Genomic DNA, 19,572 nt, shown 5'->3' on the forward strand with positions numbered 1-19,572 from the left:
TCCTTCCCCAGGGGATCCTCCCGACCCAGGGATCGAACCCACGTCTCCTGCACTGGCAGGTGGATTCTTTACTGCTGAGCCACCAAGGAAGCCCAGCTACAGGGTTATTAGCAAGATGCAAAATGGAAGAGATTAATATCATTCTACTTTTGCATCAAACGGAGGAGGTCACATGCAGAGTTGGAATACTCTCAGTGGGAAATAAGCGACAGTAGAATTTAAACACTTCAAATAGACGTTCAGACTTTAACCAGAGATGCAAATGTGGCTTAGAAAATATTTTGCAGATCTAATTTTTAATAGTCTGTTGGTCCACAAAGGTTTGGCTCCAGTTTGGACTAGTCTTCTAAATTTATTTTTGAAATCTTTCATTTGATTTATAAGTGAGTAAAAGACTAGGATCCGGACCTCTAAACCCATAATACGTTGTAATGTGGTTAACCAAGAATGTTCTGTTTCCTTAGTAGAACAGTAACTTCTCTCAGGCAGGATCTGCTAAACTCTTGCCACTGTGGTGTTCACTAAGAGCCTCCAGGGCTGGGGGCCCAGCTAGGAAAGGCCTGGGGTGAGAAGATGCCTAAACCTGTGAGCATGCCTGACTGAGGTGGGCCTTAAGCCCCCTTGGCCTGGATGGCGAAAGCTCGTACAATGCCGAGTCCCCTGTGCCCCCTCCCTTCCTCCCGCCCCCTCTGGGTGAGCGAGGGCTCACACTGACCTCGGTGAAGCCGGCTGTTGTCCATGGCTGGGAGGGTGTTTCGCCTGGGGATGGTGGCGGCGGCAGAGACCGATCTGCTGCCTTCCCCCACAGGGGGTCTCTGCTGAGGGCTGCCCCATCGAGGTGTGTCTGCCTGACTTGGCTTGGGAGGCCGGGGCGGGGGAGCTATGGCCGAGTCCCCAGGCGTGGCCACTGCCATGGCGTTGTGGTTCTTGTCCAGCGTGAACGTCCTAGGTATCTGGTAGGCTGAGAGCGGGGTGGCCGGAACGTCCGCGTTGTCCACCAGGAGGTCCCCAAACTCCCGGCACAGGGTGCTGCTGGGCATCTTGAAGGTATACGCGTCCTCGTTATCCGTCTCGGAGCCGGTGAGGCTGCCCTTGGTGTGGCCGTGGGCGGCCAGGCTCCGGGGGAGGTCGTAGGCACTGTCTCTGAACTCGGCGTTGTGCCGGCTTGGCTTCGGGAGGCTGTAGAAGCCGTGGACTTGACCACCGACCCCGTTGACACAGTGCCCGTTGCCCTGGGCAAGTTTCTGCACGGCTGTGTCGCTTCTCATGAGGAATGAGGCCCTGGTGCCCTGAGAGAAGCTGGCACTCCTAGGAGACAGAAAGGGGGGCGCAGGGGTTAGAGGAGGCTGGCAGGAGTGTCCACACCCCCGCTGCAGCGACATGGTGGGGAACAAACACAAGCTGAGGAGGCTGGCGGGCCTGAGGCTTATCTGGACACAGCATAGCTTCTCTCGGAGCTTCAGTAAGTGCATCTGCAAGAATGGGGATTAAAATCATACTCTGCAGTTTATTTAGGAATTGGACTCTGGTGCATCTAGTAAGTATGTGTTAGCCTTTGTCCTGCCCCCTACCCCCAAGAAAAAGAAATGCAAAAAAGCAAAATGGCTGTCTGAGGAGGCCTTACAAATAGCTGTGAAAAGAAGGGAAGCGAAAAGCAAAGGAGAAAAGGAAAGATATACCCATCTGAATGCAGAGTTCCAAAGAATAGCAAAGAGAAATAAGAAAGCCTTCCTCAGTGATCATTGCAAAGAAATAGAGGAAAACAATAGAATGGAAAAGACTAGAGATCTCTTCAAGAAAATTAGAGATACCAAGGGGATATTTCATGCAAAGATGGGCTCAATAAAGGACAGAAATGGTAGGGACCTAACAGAAGCAGAAGATATTAAGAAGAAGTGGCAAGAATACACAGAAGAACTGTACAAAAAGATCTTCATGACCCAGATAATCACGATGGTGTGATCACTCACCTAGAGCCAGACATCCTGGAATGTGAAGTCAAGTGGGCCTTAGAAAGCATCACTATGAACAAAGCTAGTGGAGGTGATGGAATTCCAGTTGAGCTATTTCAAATCCTAAAAGATGACGCTGTGAAAGTGCTGCACTAAATATGCCAGCAAATTTGGAAAACCCAGCAGTGGCCGCAGGACTGGAAAAGGTCAGTTTTCATTCCAGTCCCAAAGAAAGGCAATGCCAAAGAATGCTCAAAATACCGCACAACTGCACTCATCTCACATGCTAGTAAAGTAATGCTTAAAATTCTCCAAGTCAGGCTTCAGCAATACGTAAACCGTGAACTTCCAGATGTTAAAGTTGGTTTTAGAAAAGGCAGAGGAATCAGAGATCAAATGGCCAACATCCTCTGGATCATCGAAAAAGCAAGAGAGTTCCAGAAAAACATCTATTTCTGCTTTATTGACTATGCCAAAGTCTTTGACTGTGCGGATCACAATAAACTGTGGAAAATTCTTAAAGAGATGGGAATACCAGACCACCTGACCTGCCTCTTGAGAAATCTATATGCAGGTCAGGAAGCAACAGTTAGAACTGGACATGGAACAACAGACTGGTTCCAAAGCAGGAAAGGAAAACGTCAAGGCTGTATATTGTCACCCTGCTTATTTAACTTATATGCAGAGAACATCATGAGAAATGCTGGGCTGGAAGAAGCACAAGCTGGAATCAAGATTGCCGGGAGAAATATCAATAACCTCAGATATGCAGATGACACCACCCTTATGGCAGAAAGTGAAGAAGAACTAAAGAGCCTCTTGATGAAAGTGAAAGAGGAGAGTGAAAAAGTTGGCTTAAAGCTCAACATTCAGAAAACTAAGATCATGGCATCTGGTCCCATCACTTCATGGCAAATAGATGGGGAAACAGTGGACACAGTGTCTGACTTTATTTTTCTGGACTCCAAAATCACTGCAGATGGTGATTGCAGCCATGAAATTAAAAGACGCTTGCTCCTTGGAAGGAAAGTTATGACCAACCTAGACAGCATATTAAAAAGCAGAGACATTACTTTGCAAACAAAGGTCTGTCTAGTCAAGACTATGGTTTTTCCAGTAGTCATGTATGGATGTGAGAGTTGGACTATAAAGAAAGCAGAGTGCCGAAGAATTGATGCTTTTGAAGTGTGGTGTTGGAGAAGACTCTTGAGAGTTCCTTGGACTGCAAGGAGATCCAACCAGTCCATCCTAAAGGAGATCAGTCCTGGGTGTTCATTGGAAGGACTGATGTTGAAGCTGAAACTCCAATACTTTGGCCACCTGATGTGAAGAGGTGACTCATTTGAAAAGACCCTGATGCTGGGAAAGATTGAGGGCAGGAGGAGAAGGAGACGACAGAGGATGAGATGGTTGGATGGCATCACCAACTCGATGGACAGGGGTTTGGGTAATCTCCGGAAGTTGGTGATGGACAGGGAGTCCGGGCGTGCTGCGGTTCACTGGGGTTGCAGAGTCGGACATGACTGAGCGACTGAACTGAACTGAACTACCCCCACAAGGCTGTGATGAGCAGAGGTTGGTCTTACCTCCCCAGACAGACATCAGCAAACTACTTACATCAGCCACGTGTTCACCGCTTTAAGTGGCACAGAATATACGCATGAGTATACAAAGGCTGTGAGACAGTGGAAAGAACCCTTAAGCTGGCATCAGAAAACAGCAAACAAGTCATTTTACCCGAGTCTCAGTCTCCCCACTGTAGAACAAATCAGCTGAAGCGTTGTTCTAAGTTAAATAGAACTATTCAAATGTAAGCTATAGATTTATTATACATCAATGTTCACTGAGAGGCATTCAGAGGGGAAAATCTGTCTCTCCAGAAGACTAAAATACTATAGGAAAAATGTTTTCCAGTTTAGGAACTATACTCAGGAGAGGAAAGGTCTTGATTATTTTTAAAGTTCAGGTTTTGGGAAAACTTTAAGATTTCCCAAGATTAAAAACTAAATGATCTGCGAGGGAAGGGTTTGTGTGAGTTCTATCCCCACCACTGATACACGCTGTGGGCTTCCACAGGGTGGGACCTGGGGGGTCTCAGAGGCTGTGGGCATCCCCAAGGTGGGACTAGGGGGGTCTCCAGGGTCCTTTCAGGTCCATCTCGCTCTGAAAAGCCACGACCCCTTGGCCCGACTACCATGGTTTCCAAACTGCATTCTGTGTTCTGCGTAGGTGCCTTCAGAAATGAGAAGGTGAAGTTCTGAGCAAGCAGAGATTCATGTCTGCTTTTCTCTTATAGGATGATTCTTCATAGGATTCCATTTGGGGAAAATAAAGGAGTCAGAATTCTAGAATAATCCTATACAGTGGTGATTCTCAGCTTTTGGGAGGCTATATGCCTCTTTAAGGATCTGATAAAAATCTCTTCTGGCACTTCTCACCAGAGTAAGGCAAATCTCACACACATACAGATTTATAAGCGATCAGAGGGCTGGGCAGCCCTCAACCCACTGAGGCCAATCCATGGAACCCCCACCTTATACAAGCTCTCTCAGCTCATGGGGAGCTTGTTATTTATGGATGTGGCCACCAGATGGTGATAGATATTAAGGCCCATCAGCTTAGAAAGTGGAAGGGAAACAGGTGTCTAGGCAGGCTCTCTTTGTTAGCTAACCTGCATCCGTGACGGCTGGGACTGACATTTCAGACCCCACACTGTTCACGACCCTCGTCCCTGGGCCTCCATGTTCTCTCCCTTTCTGTCCCATTTCACACACGTAAGCAAGCCAACATCCCAGGCCTAGAGCATTGAACACCCAGCCTTGAGATCCTGGGGGGCCTGGGTCTGAGGCTGGGGAGCGAGCCAATGGTAGACATCAGGGTTCACGTGGTTCACATCTGTCTTTGGTACCTTTCATTGTGTCTTTTGGAGCTTCCAACTCTGGTGGATGCTCCCATCTGGATCTGTCCATTGGAAAAAACCTTTCCTGACATCTCACTTTCCATCTGGGCCAGGCCCCACGGATACAGAGAAGCCTCCTGCCCTGGGGGAGGGGGCACCGAGGCAGAGGTGACAAGCCTGCAAGTCTTACAGTCAGGCCTGCGAATATGCGGCTGTTGGCACATTTAGAGCAACCCTCCCTGGTGGCGGTGGTACGGAGTGTCAGGGAGGCGTCTTCAGCGATGTCACCTTGGACTGACTGGCAACTGGCCAGGCAAAAGGAAGAGAAGGGAAAAGGTGTTCCCGTTAGAGGCAGAGCAGTAGAATGCCATCTGGCAAGTTCAAGAACCACAGGCGGTTCAGGCTAGATGAGGAGCCTTAGAGGTGGGTTGAGGGGTCACAGTGGAAGGGCCAGGCCTGGGCTGAGGAGAACAGGAGTCCCTGAAAGAGTCTAAGGGGATGTGGGGTGCGGACAGCATCGCAGGGAGCCTGCCGTTGCCTTCAACACACTCAACCGTGAGCTTATCATCTCTCTCCTGACTCTCTGGTTTGGGGAAAGGCACCAAGCCACTCAAGCCAGGAAGAACTTTTCTCATTTCTCACTCCATAAGCACACCAGGTCCTATTAATTCCACCCCAGTTCAGGTTCTCCTGATTTTCTTCTGCATTTAACAAAAGGGCTGGTAGCTAACTAGTCTCCGTAATCATCTGCCAGGCTCTCTGGTCCTCTTTTTTATCCCACTCACGCTTCCTTTCCTAACTTCCCAGCTTAACAATTCTCAGTGTTGTCTCTGTGTCTTTATGATGACGGCATGGCCCAGCTCCACCTCACCTGCCCAACCTCTTCTCCCCAGCCACCCTCCCCAGGCTGGGATCTACGAAGGTGGCTCTCAGTGTTCCCAGGAGACCCCGGGCAGCCAGGCCCCGAGCCGTGTTCGCTGTCTCTGGAAGACCCCTCTCTCCCATCTGGCAGCTCAAACTCAGCTCCCGCGGCACCTCTTTTGAAGCCAGTTCTTGCGTTCCCCGCCTCCCAGCACAATCACTTGCTCACTCTTCTTGGAGTGGGTAGCAATGGTTAGTTACCTGTGTTACACACCAGTTGCTTATTTCCTCTACCAGGCTGATTTCCTTGAGGAAAGAAACAGTGTTTTATTCATTTTCCTCTCATCAGCACCCAGATTAGTACTTGTCATATATTGAACCATGAATACGTGTTTGCTGAATGAACAAGCAGATAAACTTATAAACAGACACACAGGTAAAGAAAAGCCTTGGTGCTACCATTCACCTTCCCCGAGCTTGGCCTGAACTCTTAGGAGCAGCAGATGGAAACTCTTTTCTCTTCAGAGCATGCAAGCTCCAGGCAGCCTCCCGCCGCCCTGATGTCTCCTCTCCGGAGAAGTGACCTGCTCACTCAGCCCTGAGCTCCCGGCCTGGGCTTGCACCATCTACCCCTCTCTGGAATGTTTCCTCGATGCACCACAATCTTACAAAGTGCCAAAGAAGCCTTTCTGCTCCACAAAGGTGTTTCAGTCCCTCACTCTTTCCTCGTCACTTCACTCACTTTCCACAGCACTCCGAGTTCCCCTCACACACTCACCTCACCCGTGTCTTGTGTGACAGTTATTTGGGTCTTGGCCCTTCCACTTCTACCTGACCCTGTGCTCCTAGAAGGCAGGGCACCACATCCCATCCCCGGGCACAGCCCCTGGCATGCGGTAGATGACACCCATGCCTGCTGAGGGGACTGGTCATCACTGCAAGAATCGGGTGAAAAGAGCTGAATGAGGGAAACAAACTTGCCCAAAGATATGCACTCAGATGGTGGCAGAACTGGGGCCAGCTCCCAGATCCCTGGACTCCCCGCTCCAAACCCTCACAGCTGCAGTGTGATCACTGCGGACAAGAGTCAAGAGCGGGAATTCTGAGCACTCAGGAGTCCTTGGCTTTCTACCACCTTCCCGTAAACCTTCACTGATGCCTGTATCACCCTGATGCGCCGAGGTGCTTTCTGGGTCAGATACCCATAAGCAGTAGATCTGAACAAGGGTTTCTCTTCTGGGCTCTGGGCTGAGAGATCTCATAAACTGAGCACTGCACTATCCCAGATGGGCTTCCCTGCTGGCTCAGTGATAAAGAACCTGCCTGCCAATGCAGGAGGCGTTGGTTTGATCCCTGGGTCAGGAAGATCCCCTGGAATAGGAAACGGCAACCTGCTCCAGTATTCTTGCCTGGAGAATCCCCATGGATAGAGGAACCTGGCAGGCTACAGTTCATAGGGTCACAAAGAGTCGGACACGTCTTAGCAACTAGAGAACAACTGTGCCAGGCACGTCACGTGCGATGTTGCTTTTAATCTTCCTGACGGTTTTGGGAGACAGGTATTACCCTCATGCATCAGAAGAGGAAAACAGTAAATGGCAGAGATGGTGCAAGAAGATACTCAATTACAAGTGTCTAGGGGAGCTCCCTGGGGGCAGAGGGAAGTTTGCCAGAAAATATTTCCCCATGCCAGCAATCTTCCTTTCCATTGCTGGCCCGCCTTGCTCTAGAGGCTGCTGGTGGGTGGGGCTATCCTGCCACCTCAGTCTGAAATCAACTCCAAACTTCTCTCTTGGCTTTTAGAAATGCTTTCCTAGTTTTTCCCAGCCACTTTATTTTGCAGTTTTTCACACATTACAGAACATACAATTTCATTCTTTTCCACTCTGTGAGATACCAAGTACATTTATGATAAAAGGCCCGGTTTGATTTTCTTTTATGACTTCTTGTTGTTCAGTCAGTAAATTGGTTAAGTCATGTCTAACTCTTCACGACCCCATGGACTACAGTATGCCAGGCTCCTCTGTCCTCCACGATCTCCTGGAGTTTGCTCAAGTTCATGTCCACTGAGTTGGTGATGACTATGTTCCCATTTAAGGAAATCTTGTAAACACTTGAAAGTAAATTAGCCACCATTTTAGGGTTCTGTCCCTAAATGATCATGAGGGACCTCTCTGTCCCTAATGATCTTGAGAGGTCATTTGGACCATCAATCTGCATCTGACTCATTCCAAATGGGTCCTTCCAGTGAGGGAAGAAAACTCAGAAAATTCTGTCTCACAATCTCTAAGAGGTGAGGTGGTCTTTGAATCTCAAACTTTTCTGGCTGTAATATTGAACTTGCCTTCTCTCTGCATTTACAGAGAAAAGCTGTACATGTGAAACTAACTGAAAGTAAAAGCTGTATATTCTGCCTTTGGTTAATCACAGCCACCAATGATTAATCACTGGTTAAGTTCTCCATCGACATTTCTGATTTTACTTTTTACCCACCATCTTTCTGTAGAAGAGTGCTACAGGGTCAGTGATACTTTCATTTTGGAATTTCATCCCTTGAAATTTTGCTTCTCTCAACTTTTACCAGAATTATGGCTTTCCAGGACATGTGACTCACCACAACACATCACTTGTTACAGGTTTAACAGTCTTAAGATAGAGATTGGCTAAAGACTCTCTAGAATCTAGAATGAGGTCCCAAATGCATGTGTGTGTGGTAAATCACGTCAGTCGTGTCCGACTCTTTGTGACCCTATGAACTGCAGTCCGCCAGGCTCCTCTGTCCGTGGGATTCTCCAGGCAAGAATACTGGAGTGGGTTGCCATGCCCTCCTCCAGGGGATCTTCCTAACCCAGGGATCAAACCCAGGTCTCCCACATTGCAGGCAGATTCTTTGCTGAGTCACCAGGGAAGCCCCATGGTCCCAAATACTAGAGGATAAAAATAAATCTAGTGAAACTCAATTGTTTTTGAAAACAAAAATGATTCTGCTTGCTTTGACAGCATCAGTTCAAAACTCTCTCCACTGGCAACAGTTACTATTTTGAATTATTACTTATTTTAGCTTAGTGGAAGAGCTGGATTTTTAGAACTGAAGTAATTTTAATCAGAATACATATTATCTAGTACTTAAAGAAACATTAGTGGCTGGTAGTGTAGTAAGAGTAATAAAAAAATTCATGGTTTTATCTCTAGGATGCTTAATTTGTTGTAGCTGTATATCAGGATCCCTCATAAATATAAAAGGGATAGATAGAAGGCTGGTATTATTAGCCCTAGTAAATATGATTTCACTACAGTAATCAATCAGGCATATTTACATCTGTGCTAGGCAGAGATGAATGAGCTGATTCACTCTCAAAGTCCCTACTCAAAAGTAATCCTGTAAGATTACTTTGGAGATCAAAAGAGGTATCTACCATTAACGTGCTTTGTAAACTATTCATTTCCAGAGTACCTAGTATTTGATGAAGCAGTGCATGACTAAAGCCCATCCACACACTTGCCAACACTTGGCCTTGCTAGTCTTTTTTACTGTAGTCATTCCCAGTGGAGATTAAGCAAAACTTAACTGAGGTTTTATTTGCATTTCCCTGATGGTTCAGCATCTTTTCATGTGCTTATTATTGGCCATTCTTATATCTTTTTTGTGAAGTGTCTCTTCAAATCTTTTGCCCATTCTAAAAAATTTGGTTGCTTGTCTTCTTCCTGAGTTGTAATAGTTCTTTATGTATTCTAGAAATTAGTTCTCTGTCAGATATATGCTTTGAGTATTTTCTAATATTTGCTGACTTGCTTTTTGTTGTTGTTGTTTTACTTTTTTGTCTGCACTGCACAGCATGCAGGATCTTAGTTCCCTGACCAGGGATCGAACCCATGTCCATTGTATTGTGAGGCAGATTCTTAACCACTGGACCACCAAGAAAGTTCGCCATTTTATTTTCCTAATGAAATCTTTTAAAGAGCAAAAGTCTTAATTTTGATAAAGACTATCGGTTTTTTTCTTTCATGATTCCTGCTTTTTAAATCCCATATAAAAATCTTTTCTTACCCCAAGATCACAGGGATATTTCCTCCTATAAGTTTCAGAGTATTAGACTTTACATTTAGGTCTCTGATACATTTAGCTTTTGAGAAGTGTGACAGAAAGTAAAGGTTTTTAAAAATTCCTATATAGATATATATTTGTTGAAAAAACTTTCATTTCCCTATTGGTGTCTTAGTAAAAAAAAAAAAAAAATATATATATATATATATATATATATTCATATATCAAAATGAATATATATATATTCATTCTAACCCCTCCAGATTCACTAACCTGTTCTAGTGATTTATATGTTTACCTTTTCATTAATACAACTGTCATGATTAACCTTAGTTTGACAGAAGGTCTTAAAATCAGGTAGCATAAGTTGTCTAACTTTGTGCTGGTTTTTTTTTTTTTTTTAATTACTTTGGCTATTCACATTTTCACATACATTTTAGAAATAGCTTATCAATTTCTGTGAGAAAGCTTGCTGGGATTTTTATTTGGATTGCACTGAATCTACAGATTAATTTGGGAAGAATTACCATTTTAATAATGGTAGCTAATGGTATCTAACAAGGTCTTCCAATTCATAACTATATTATTACCCTCCATATTTAGGTCTTTAATTTCCCTCAGCAATGTTAGCAATTTCAGTGAAGAGCTCTTGCACGTCTTTTGTTAAATTTATTCCTAAGGAGTCCACTTCTTTTGGCATCATTATATAGATTTTTAAAGTTCATTTTTTCATTTTTTTTGTTGCTAGTAAGTAAAAGTTATTTTTGTATAGTAATCTTTTTTCCTGTGAATCTGCTAAAATTCACTGATTAATTATAGTACTTATTTTCTATATTCTTTAGGATTTTTAATATAAACAAGCATGCTACCTGCAAACAGAAACAGTTCCATCTTCCTTTCTGGCATTTGTGCCTTTTATATTTTTTGTTCCCTTACTGAACTCACTAGGATCTCTAGTACAACCATGAATAGAAGTAGTAACAGCAGGTATTGTCTCCTTATCCACAGTATGAGGGGACTATAGTTACTATTTCTCCATTAGGTGTGATACTGGCTGTAGGCTGTCCTTAGAAGTCTTAGTTTGAGATAGTTCTCCTCTATTTACAGTTTGCTAAGAAATATTTTTTATAAAGGTGTATTATGTTTTGTCAAATCTTTCTTAGCATCTACTGAGGAGTATACATGCAATGAAATATTTACTTAGCCTTAAAAAGGAAGAAAATCCTGACACTTGCTACTATACAGATGAATTCTGAGGGCTTTATGCTAAGTAAAATAATCCAGTCACAAAAAACACTGTAATTCCACTTTAAATGGGTTACTGAGAGAAGCCTAATTCATACAGATAAAAAGTAGAATGGAGGTTGTTAGGGGCGGGGGGGAAGGTGAAATGAAAAGTTAAGGATACAGAGTTTAAATTTGGAGAGATGAAAAGAGTTCCAAAGATTGGTTGCATGAGTGTGAAAGTACTTAACACTACTGAACGGCACACTTAAAAATGGTTAAGATGGTACATTTTCTATTGTGCATATTTTAACACAGTTTTTTTTTAAAAGGAGAAAAAAAAATCAGAGGAAGAAAGATACAATTACATCCAGGAGAATAAGAATAAGAAGAACAGTTGACCTCTCATCAAAAACAATGAAAGTCAAGAAGACCATAGAATGGCATCCTTTAGAATGCTGAAATAAAGCCATTTTCATACTAAGCAAAAATATCTCTCAAAAATAAAGGTGATACTGTATGGCACAGGGAACTATATTCAATATTCTGTGATAAACCATAATGAAAAGAAATATGAAAAAGAATGTGTATTTTATTTGTGTATAACTGAACCACTGCTATACAGCAGAAATAACACAACACTGTGAATCAATTGTATCCTTCAATAAAATAAATAAAATCAAAGGTGAGATATAGGTATTTTCAGATAAGTGAAAGTTGGGAAAACTGGTCACCAGGGGACTCACATGGCCGTAACTGGTAAGGGAAGCTCCTCACGGGAGTTTGCTGGCACTCCAGTGGTAAGCACTTGGCACTTTCACCGCCATGGGCCTGGGTTCAGTCCCTGGTCAGGGAGCGGTCCCCACAAGCCATGCAGCATGGCCAAAATGAAATAAAATAAAGTTAAAAAAAAAAAAAAGGAACTTCAGGGTGAAGAGAAATAAAACCATGTAAAAACCCCACTAGGTAATGTTTAATATTTGTTTTCAACACTCATACATATTTTAAAGAATTTAGAAGGGAAAAAACAATACTTTATAATTTTGAAGATATTTACTATTTCTGCTTGTCTTTCCTCATTCCTGCTCATAGTTTTCTTCTGGTAATACCTTGCTTAAGTCTTATTATTTCTTTAAATTAAATCTCCTAGAAATTCTCTTATTTCTTTTTCACCTGAGAATGTCTTACTTTGTTTTCATTCCTGAAGGAATACTTTTGAAGAATTTAGACCTCTGGGTTGATAACAGTTTCTTTTCCTTTTCATTAATTTCAAGTGTGTTTTCTTTTATCATATGAAATATTGTTATAATATGGGCTTTTAAATCTGTGTGTAGTAGCTCCAACATTGGTAATAATGAGGTTGGTCTCTGTGCTCTCCCTTGAGAATTAGTTATAGTTTGCTCATTTTCTGTATGCCCAGAAATTTTGGATTATATTCTGAATGTTGTGTGGACTGCGTTCTTTTATCATCCTCTGGAAAATACTGATGTGTTTGTTTTTGCAGGCAATCAACATGGTTAGGTTTAGCCTCTTAAGTTCTGTTTCTCCTTTTGTGTGTGGTAGTAAAAATCTCAGTTTCGTTCACAAAGCTCTTGTTATGCTGGTTTGAGTCTATCTCACACATGGGTTCCCTGGTGGGTCAGACAGTGAAGAGTCTGCCTGCAGTGTGGGAGACCTGGGTTTGATGCCTTGGGTCGGGAAAGATCCCCTGGAGAAGGAAATGGGAATCCACTCCAGTATTCTTGCCTGGAGAATTCCATGGACCCTACAATCCATGTGATCGCAAAGAATCGGACACGACTGAGCACCGCACTGCTCCATGCCCACACCCACCTCAAGATGACCCTGAGACTTGTGTGGTTTTAGATCCAGAATTAGGAAATCCCTTCTCTAGCTCTCTCCACTCTGGGATACTCCACTCTTCTCCAAGCCCCAAAGGGCTCCTAGTTCTGGTTCCTCTAAGCAGAAAGATGAGATTTCTATTAGAGTTTCAGCAGCCTGCCCCACTGTGCTGCTTTGGGAGGGGGCCCATACTCAGGACAAATCCACCAGAGACAGAAAATTCACTCTGTGTAGTTGCATCTCCAAATTTTGCTCTGCTCCACAATCTGCTTCCTTTCATTTACAGAGTCTGTGGGTAATTATATTTTGCCTGGAGTTTTTAGTTGTAATTAGTGGGAGGGATAATCTGTAGTGGTTTCTGCCACCACAGGGGAGCTGAAACGTATACGTTCTTTTTCAAAGTTTCTTTTTCCTAAATTTCACCATCTCTTTACTCATTATCCATTTTCCCTCCCTGCCACAGATTAAAGCAATCAACACAACTGTTTTAAAGTCTTTGTATGCTAGCTCCAAAAACTGAGCTTATTTTGTTTCTATGACCTGAGTTCTCTTGGCTACAGGTCAGCTTCTCAGTATCTTCAAGTGACCAGCAAATTCTCACTATCTACTCAAGACCTGGGGTGATATGTTATAGGAATTTCATTCAAAAGAAAAGTCATGTAAATTGAATCTCCTTGAGTGTGGGTCCCTTTTTTTTAAACAAATTTTTGATTGCTCTTCAGTGACTTCAGTTTTTTAAAACATTTTGTCTGGAGTTTATAATTGTTATAGTAGGTTTGGTATCATGCACACTGCTTTACCACCACCAGAAACTACATATCCTTCTAAAGAAAGCTTCCTTCCCACCCTCCGTTCCTGCTTGGAATCCTACAAACACTGTTTGAGTTTACTATTTTTTAAAATCTCCCTGAGATCCTAATCATCAACCTCTTGCTCCCACACCCACACAAGTCAAAACAAAGACACAGAGAAAAGCACGACTTGATCAAGGCCCCACAATCAAGTTGCTTCCCCAGATGTAGACAAGTTCTGTCTCATTCATTAACATCCATAGGCTATGGAGATAACGTATTTCCATAGCACAGATTTGTTCAAATATTTATCATGCAACTATTATGTGCTCTGAATCCTGTCCCAAAGGACAGTAACATAAATATAAAAATGAAAGTGTGATTTGCAGTCTGCACTAGCATCATTTACAGTTTTGCAGAATACCAGGATCTCAGGACTCACCACAGGCCCACTGAATCAGAAGCAGCACTTCAGCAAGATGCTTGGGTATTTCATGTGCACGTTCCTCTTTGAGAGACACTAATATAAAGTGCTCTGTCTTTCAATAAAACAATGACTGTACAGCCTCTCATTCTTTACTCCCCTGTGATCCTATGTGTAGCGGAAGCGGTGGTGGCCTGGGAGAGCATCTGGCAATATGTCCTGAGGACCTCCCACCTCACAGGTACCTCAGAAATGTTTTGCAATTTTATGTTCATTAATTATGCTCATGAGTTAATTATTCTCACTCTGCAGAGAAGGAAACTGAAGGTCAAGAAGGCTAAATAAATGGCCCCCAAGGTCACAAAGAAGTGGCCAAACCTGAATCTGAAACCATAACTGACTGAACTGCAGACAGAGCCTGTAAAATACTTTGCATTCTACCACTGTCCCTGGTCTGTGGTTCAAAAGAATCAGGTACTAACTAGCTCAGTGATCTTGGTTAGTTCATTCTACCTGTGTAGAACTCAGCCCCTCATGTGTATGTTGATGGAGGTTGCCTGAACTGGTGAAAGTTCACAAATGAATCATGCTGCTTGAGGAAAATGAGTTTTTTGAGGCAGATTTCAAACTGAGTGTTGGGAGTGTGTGAAAATGACTCAGAAAACCTGAATCACAGAATAGCATGGTGTAGAGAAAAGAGTACACGACCAGAAAGGAGAAGCTTGGGTTCTAGTTCTACCTCTGTCATTCAGAAGTCCTGAGTCTTGGTTTCTACATCCGTGAAACAGAGAAATGATCGACCCTAGCAATCTCTTAGTGTATGACTACAAGGAGATCCAACCAGTCCATCCTAAAGGAGCTAAGTCCTGGGTGTTCATTGGAAGGATTGATGCTGAAACTGAAACTCCAATACTTTGGCCATCTCATGCGAAGAGCTGACTCATTGGAAAAGACCCTGGTGCTGGGAGGGATTGGGGGCAGGAGGAGAAGGGGACGACAGAGGATGAGATGGCTGGATGTTATCACCGACTCAATGGACATGAGTTTGAGTAAACTCTGGGAGTTGGTGATGGACAGGGAGGCCTGGCGTGCTGCGGTTCATGGGGTCCCAAAGAGTCAGACACGACTGAGCGACTGAACTGAACTGAAGTGTGATTATGCATGAAAATATTCTGTGATGTGATTTATCAATAAACCAGCTAACTGCCTTAATTCTCATAACACAAATTAGTTATTTCTAAGTTAATTAATACAAGAACGTGATTTGCAATCTGCTGGCCATGGTATAATTGGGAACCAGTTCCGGCAAAGTCCACAAGCTCTGTGCTTTTGTTTACCCTAAAGATGAGAATAAAAGGTAATAAAAGTACATACAGGCTCTATACCTGAGAGCGTTTTCAGTGTCAGAAAAACAAAAACTTAACTCTAGAGCAGGGAGTTCTTGCTACGACTTTCTGTGATGATGAAAATGTTTTGTATTTGCATGACCCTGTATGGCAGCCACTGGCCACGTGTGGCCACTGAGCACTTGACATATGCTTGGTGCAACTGAGGAACTTAATTCTTAGTGTTATTTAATTAAAATAATTTTCTTTTAAATTTATGCTATTACAGACATCTTTGGCATCTATTTTCTTTCATCATTACCACAGTCACAGCTGTGACTTACTTTGCCGTGTCAGGTCATAACTGCATCATGCGGGACCTTTGCTGTGGCTCACGGACTCCTGCGTTGCGGCACAGGGGCTTAGCTGCTCCACGGCCTGTGGGCGCTTAGTTCCCCGACCAGGGATCAAACATGTATCCCCTGCGCTGGCAGGCAGATTGTGAATCACTGGACCACCAGGGAAGTTCCCGTTTTATTTGATTTTAATTGACTCAAATTTAGATAGCCACATGTGGAGAGTAGCTGCCGCATGGAACGCTACAGTGGTAGTGCAGATGTGAGACACGGATTTATTCAACAACGTTCAGGTTTTATAGCTATATTGTTAGGGTCAACAAAGGCAGCTGACTTTGTTTTCAATTCTGAAACTCTATCTTCTTAAAGCCTTTTTCCCCAAATTAAACACAATTCTTATAGCAAGACTTTTGATAATGAAAGGCTTCTTTGGAATCCAAGTATCATTATATAGCAACGTAGACGATACCAATAAAATGTGAAGGCTACCTAAACTAGGGCAATGGTGGTTTTTTTTTTTTTTTTTTTTTTAGCAATGGTGTTTTTGTTTTATAATTAGGTATCTGGTCACCTGGAAAGATATAGTGATAGTTTACTCCCGCGTCTTCAAAAATTAACAAGCAGAGGCTGAAGAGGACTGGGCCCCGCGAGCGGGACTCGGCAAGGCCCGCGCGCCTACCGTGTGTTTTCCGCCCTCCGGCTTATGCACTGGTGCAGGTAGAGGTACTCCTGCGGCGCGCTGGTGGACAGGGCCGGCTGCGCGTGGTTCGACAGCGAGGGCTCGAAGGTGAACAGGGTCGGCTGGCTGGAGTGCGACGGGGCCGAGGCCTTCCGTTCCCGGAGGAGGTGCTGGCTGGAGCTGCTGAGCTCCGCCGGAGAGGAGCGCGGCCCGTGCGTGGCGGAGGAGATGCTCCTCAGGGAGTCTGTGAGCAAAGAGGAGGAGCGGTGTGAGGGGAAGGGGAAAGGGAAAGGAAGGGAAGGCGGCCCCCGCCCGGGCCGGGCGGTCGGAGGAAGAGGGGCTGTGAGGGGCAGAGGCAGCGGCCCGGCAGCAGCAGCAGCGTCCTCACTGCCCCGCTCCTGGCTCGGGGCCTCCGCGCTGCCCCTGGGGTCGCCCGGAGGCCACCAGCGCCCCGGCACCGCCTGCCCCGCCTCCGGGAGGCGAGGCTGCTCTCGGCCCAGGCGTGGACTCGGGCGCTGGGGCGAGGCCAGCCGTGGGCAAGGGAACGCCACTGCCTCCCCTCTCTCTGGGGGCTCGCGGGGCCTCGCCTCCCTCAAAGCTAGCTGGCTTTATTAAATGAAGCTCTGCTTCCTGAAGACCTACGCACCGAGGGGCCTGGGCCATGTGTCACTGCACCCACCTGATAAAAGTACATGGGACGGGGCCGTCAGTCCTCCAGAGCGGTCCCAGCCCCTCCAGCCTGCCCTTCCACGTCCTCCCAGGACGATGCTGCCCGGCCCCGGTACCCGCCACTCTCTGTCTATGGGGCTTTTTTTTTTTTTTTTTCCTTAACTCTTATCTTTAACTCTCACTGTTGTGTTAGAAAGGAAGCGAGGTATTAAAGACAGATAATAGTTTAGAGTGCTACACCCCAAGCCAAGGGCATTATTCATTTGGCTGGCTCTCTAAGCTTAGTCCAAATGCCTTAGCACAACATACAAGGGCTTTCACAGTCTGACCTATTTCCTGCTTTCCTCCTCCCATACCCCAGGCATATGGAAGCTTCATCAGTCCATGGACACACCAGCCCCTTTTATGATTCTTTATTTTGGTTTGGGCTGTTCCTTCCGCGTGGATTTTACTCCTTTGGCGTTCACAGGCAGACTTTTAAGACCCTACACGGATATCATATTCTCCCTGAAACCTTCCTGGACTTGGTCATTGCTCTGGGTGCGAACAGCATGTGGCCCACGCTTCATTATATCCACTGTCACCCTGCTTCCTTGCCTGGCCCATGGGTGTCTAAAAGCAGTGACTGGTGATGTTACCTCTTCAGTGCCAGCATTTACCTAATAAAGCCCAGGTACATAGGACAAGTTCTGAGTCTGTCTTTGCAGAATAAGCAAAAAAAAAAAAAAAAAAAAAATGTATTCAGCATACAGTAATTCCACCAGCAAAACTTTTTGTTCAAAAGAAAGGTTAAAGATGTCATTTCTGGCAGTGTGATGGACAGTGGGGGTTGAGGTTTTAGTGGTGATGACAGGGGCTTTGCTTTCTAGGGCTAGTGAACACTTCAGAGGGGACTTTGTTCTCTCTCTACCCCCTGTTATCTGACCTGTTTTAGCACCCTTCTCATGGCCCAGGGCGGGATCACCAGCTCTACAGCATTAATGACTCTCCAGTCTTTTCTGATGCTGGACAGGACAGCTAATGCCAGCATATAGCAGGAAATGCCACGGGCCTCTGGGGAAAAACTGTCCCATCGACAGCTCTGTCGACCTCCAAAGTGAATGCCCATTACAGGTCTTGTGAACTGGATGTCTGTTAACAGAATCAATGGCTTCGTTACTCCATTAGATGTGCGAGATGAGCTCTCTGATGGCAGAGGAGAGGCTTGACAACCCAGGAGAGGAGAAGGCCCAGCGCCAGGGGAGGTGCCAGGGCAGCCTCTGGGGGCATGCTATGCTGTCAGTGGCCTTCTGCACCCCCCTCCCCGACCAGCCCTTCCAGGGGCGCTTTCCTCAGCGCTCTGCCCACACCCTCCTGTGACCTCACTCTCTCTCTGGAGACTCTCCGGGGTATCCTGTCCGCTCTCACAGCTTCCGCTATCTGACGACAACTCACAAATCTTAATCGCTGGCTCGGTTCTCTCTCCTGAGCTCTCTGTCCTATAATTGCTCCCCGTCCCTTCCTCCCCGCCAGCCCCCCAAACTGCCGGGCACCTCCATTCAGCTGTCCCACAAGCAGGTCAAACTCCACAATCTCAGTGGAGCTCCTCCTGCATTCTGTATCTCAGTGAAGCACATCAACACCGCCATCTGGTCAGTTCTCCGAGACAGAAACCCAGGCATTATCTATCATCCTTCCCTGTTTCTCAATGACCACCTCATGTCATTATGCCCCTGCCCTGCTTAAAATGCAACAATGGATCCCTGCGATCCTCAGGATGACTTACAAACTCTCTCTTCTTAAAACCACTTTCCTGTTTATTTCTTCAACTGTGCTTCTCACGTGTACTTTCTTGTGTTTCAAACAGAATTTCAGGAGAATACCAACCTCGTCTGTATCACTCCATATATTAGGCTATAAACCCAGTGAGGGCAGAGATACTGTCCCTTTTGTAACAATTTTATCCCTAGAATGAAGCCCCGTCTATGACACAACTCCACAATCATGTGTTGATTAAATGTCTGAAGTACATAGCATAATAAGTCAACCCCCCTCAATACCATCCGTGACTCCTCATTCCCTTCAGAATAAAGACCAGGTTCCTCAAATTGACAAGAATAGCCATTTTGTGACAACCAACTTATCCTGCCTTGTCACCCAATTCCTTCTTCATGTCCCCTATGTTGTGGGTCAAGCATTCAAAGGAAGACTGACCCAGCCTCAGTGCCTCCAGCTCAGGCTGGGGATTCAAAAGCGATGCAGTCTGTTTAGTCACAGAGAAGGAGAAATCATTTCACCCTAGTCTCAGTTCCCTTATTTACAAATCACCAGAGGGTGGCTGTAAGGATGAAACGCAGAAAGGGTCAGAGAAATGCCGCAAGTTGTAGGTACTCAAAATGTGTTCCAGTCTCCTCTATTATCTCTGGTGCCTAGAACAGTCCCAGCACATAGTGGGTATTTATTACATACGTGTTGAATGAATAAAACGGTTTTCTCTGGCACAAAAATCCATTCATGCTTGTTTCT

At 45.0% G+C, this 19,572-nt stretch overlaps 1 protein-coding gene across 1 annotated transcript in view; it reads right to left on the reverse strand.

Annotated features, from left to right (window-relative positions):
* GAB2 (GRB2 associated binding protein 2) overlaps window positions 1-19,572 on the reverse strand; it is a 168,659-nt gene that overhangs the window by 6,593 nt on the left and 142,494 nt on the right. Inside the window, exons 3-4 of the mRNA XM_061168337.1 lie at window positions 16,399-16,642; window positions 716-1,308 (exon numbers count right to left, since the gene is read on the reverse strand). Of these exons, the coding sequence (XP_061024320.1) occupies window positions 716-1,308; window positions 16,399-16,642 (837 nt within the window). The remainder of the gene's footprint in view (window positions 1-715; window positions 1,309-16,398; window positions 16,643-19,572) is intronic.

Source organism: Dama dama, chromosome 2 (genome assembly GCF_033118175.1).
Source record: "Dama dama isolate Ldn47 chromosome 2, ASM3311817v1, whole genome shotgun sequence".
Lineage (NCBI taxonomy): Eukaryota > Metazoa > Chordata > Mammalia > Artiodactyla > Cervidae > Dama > Dama dama.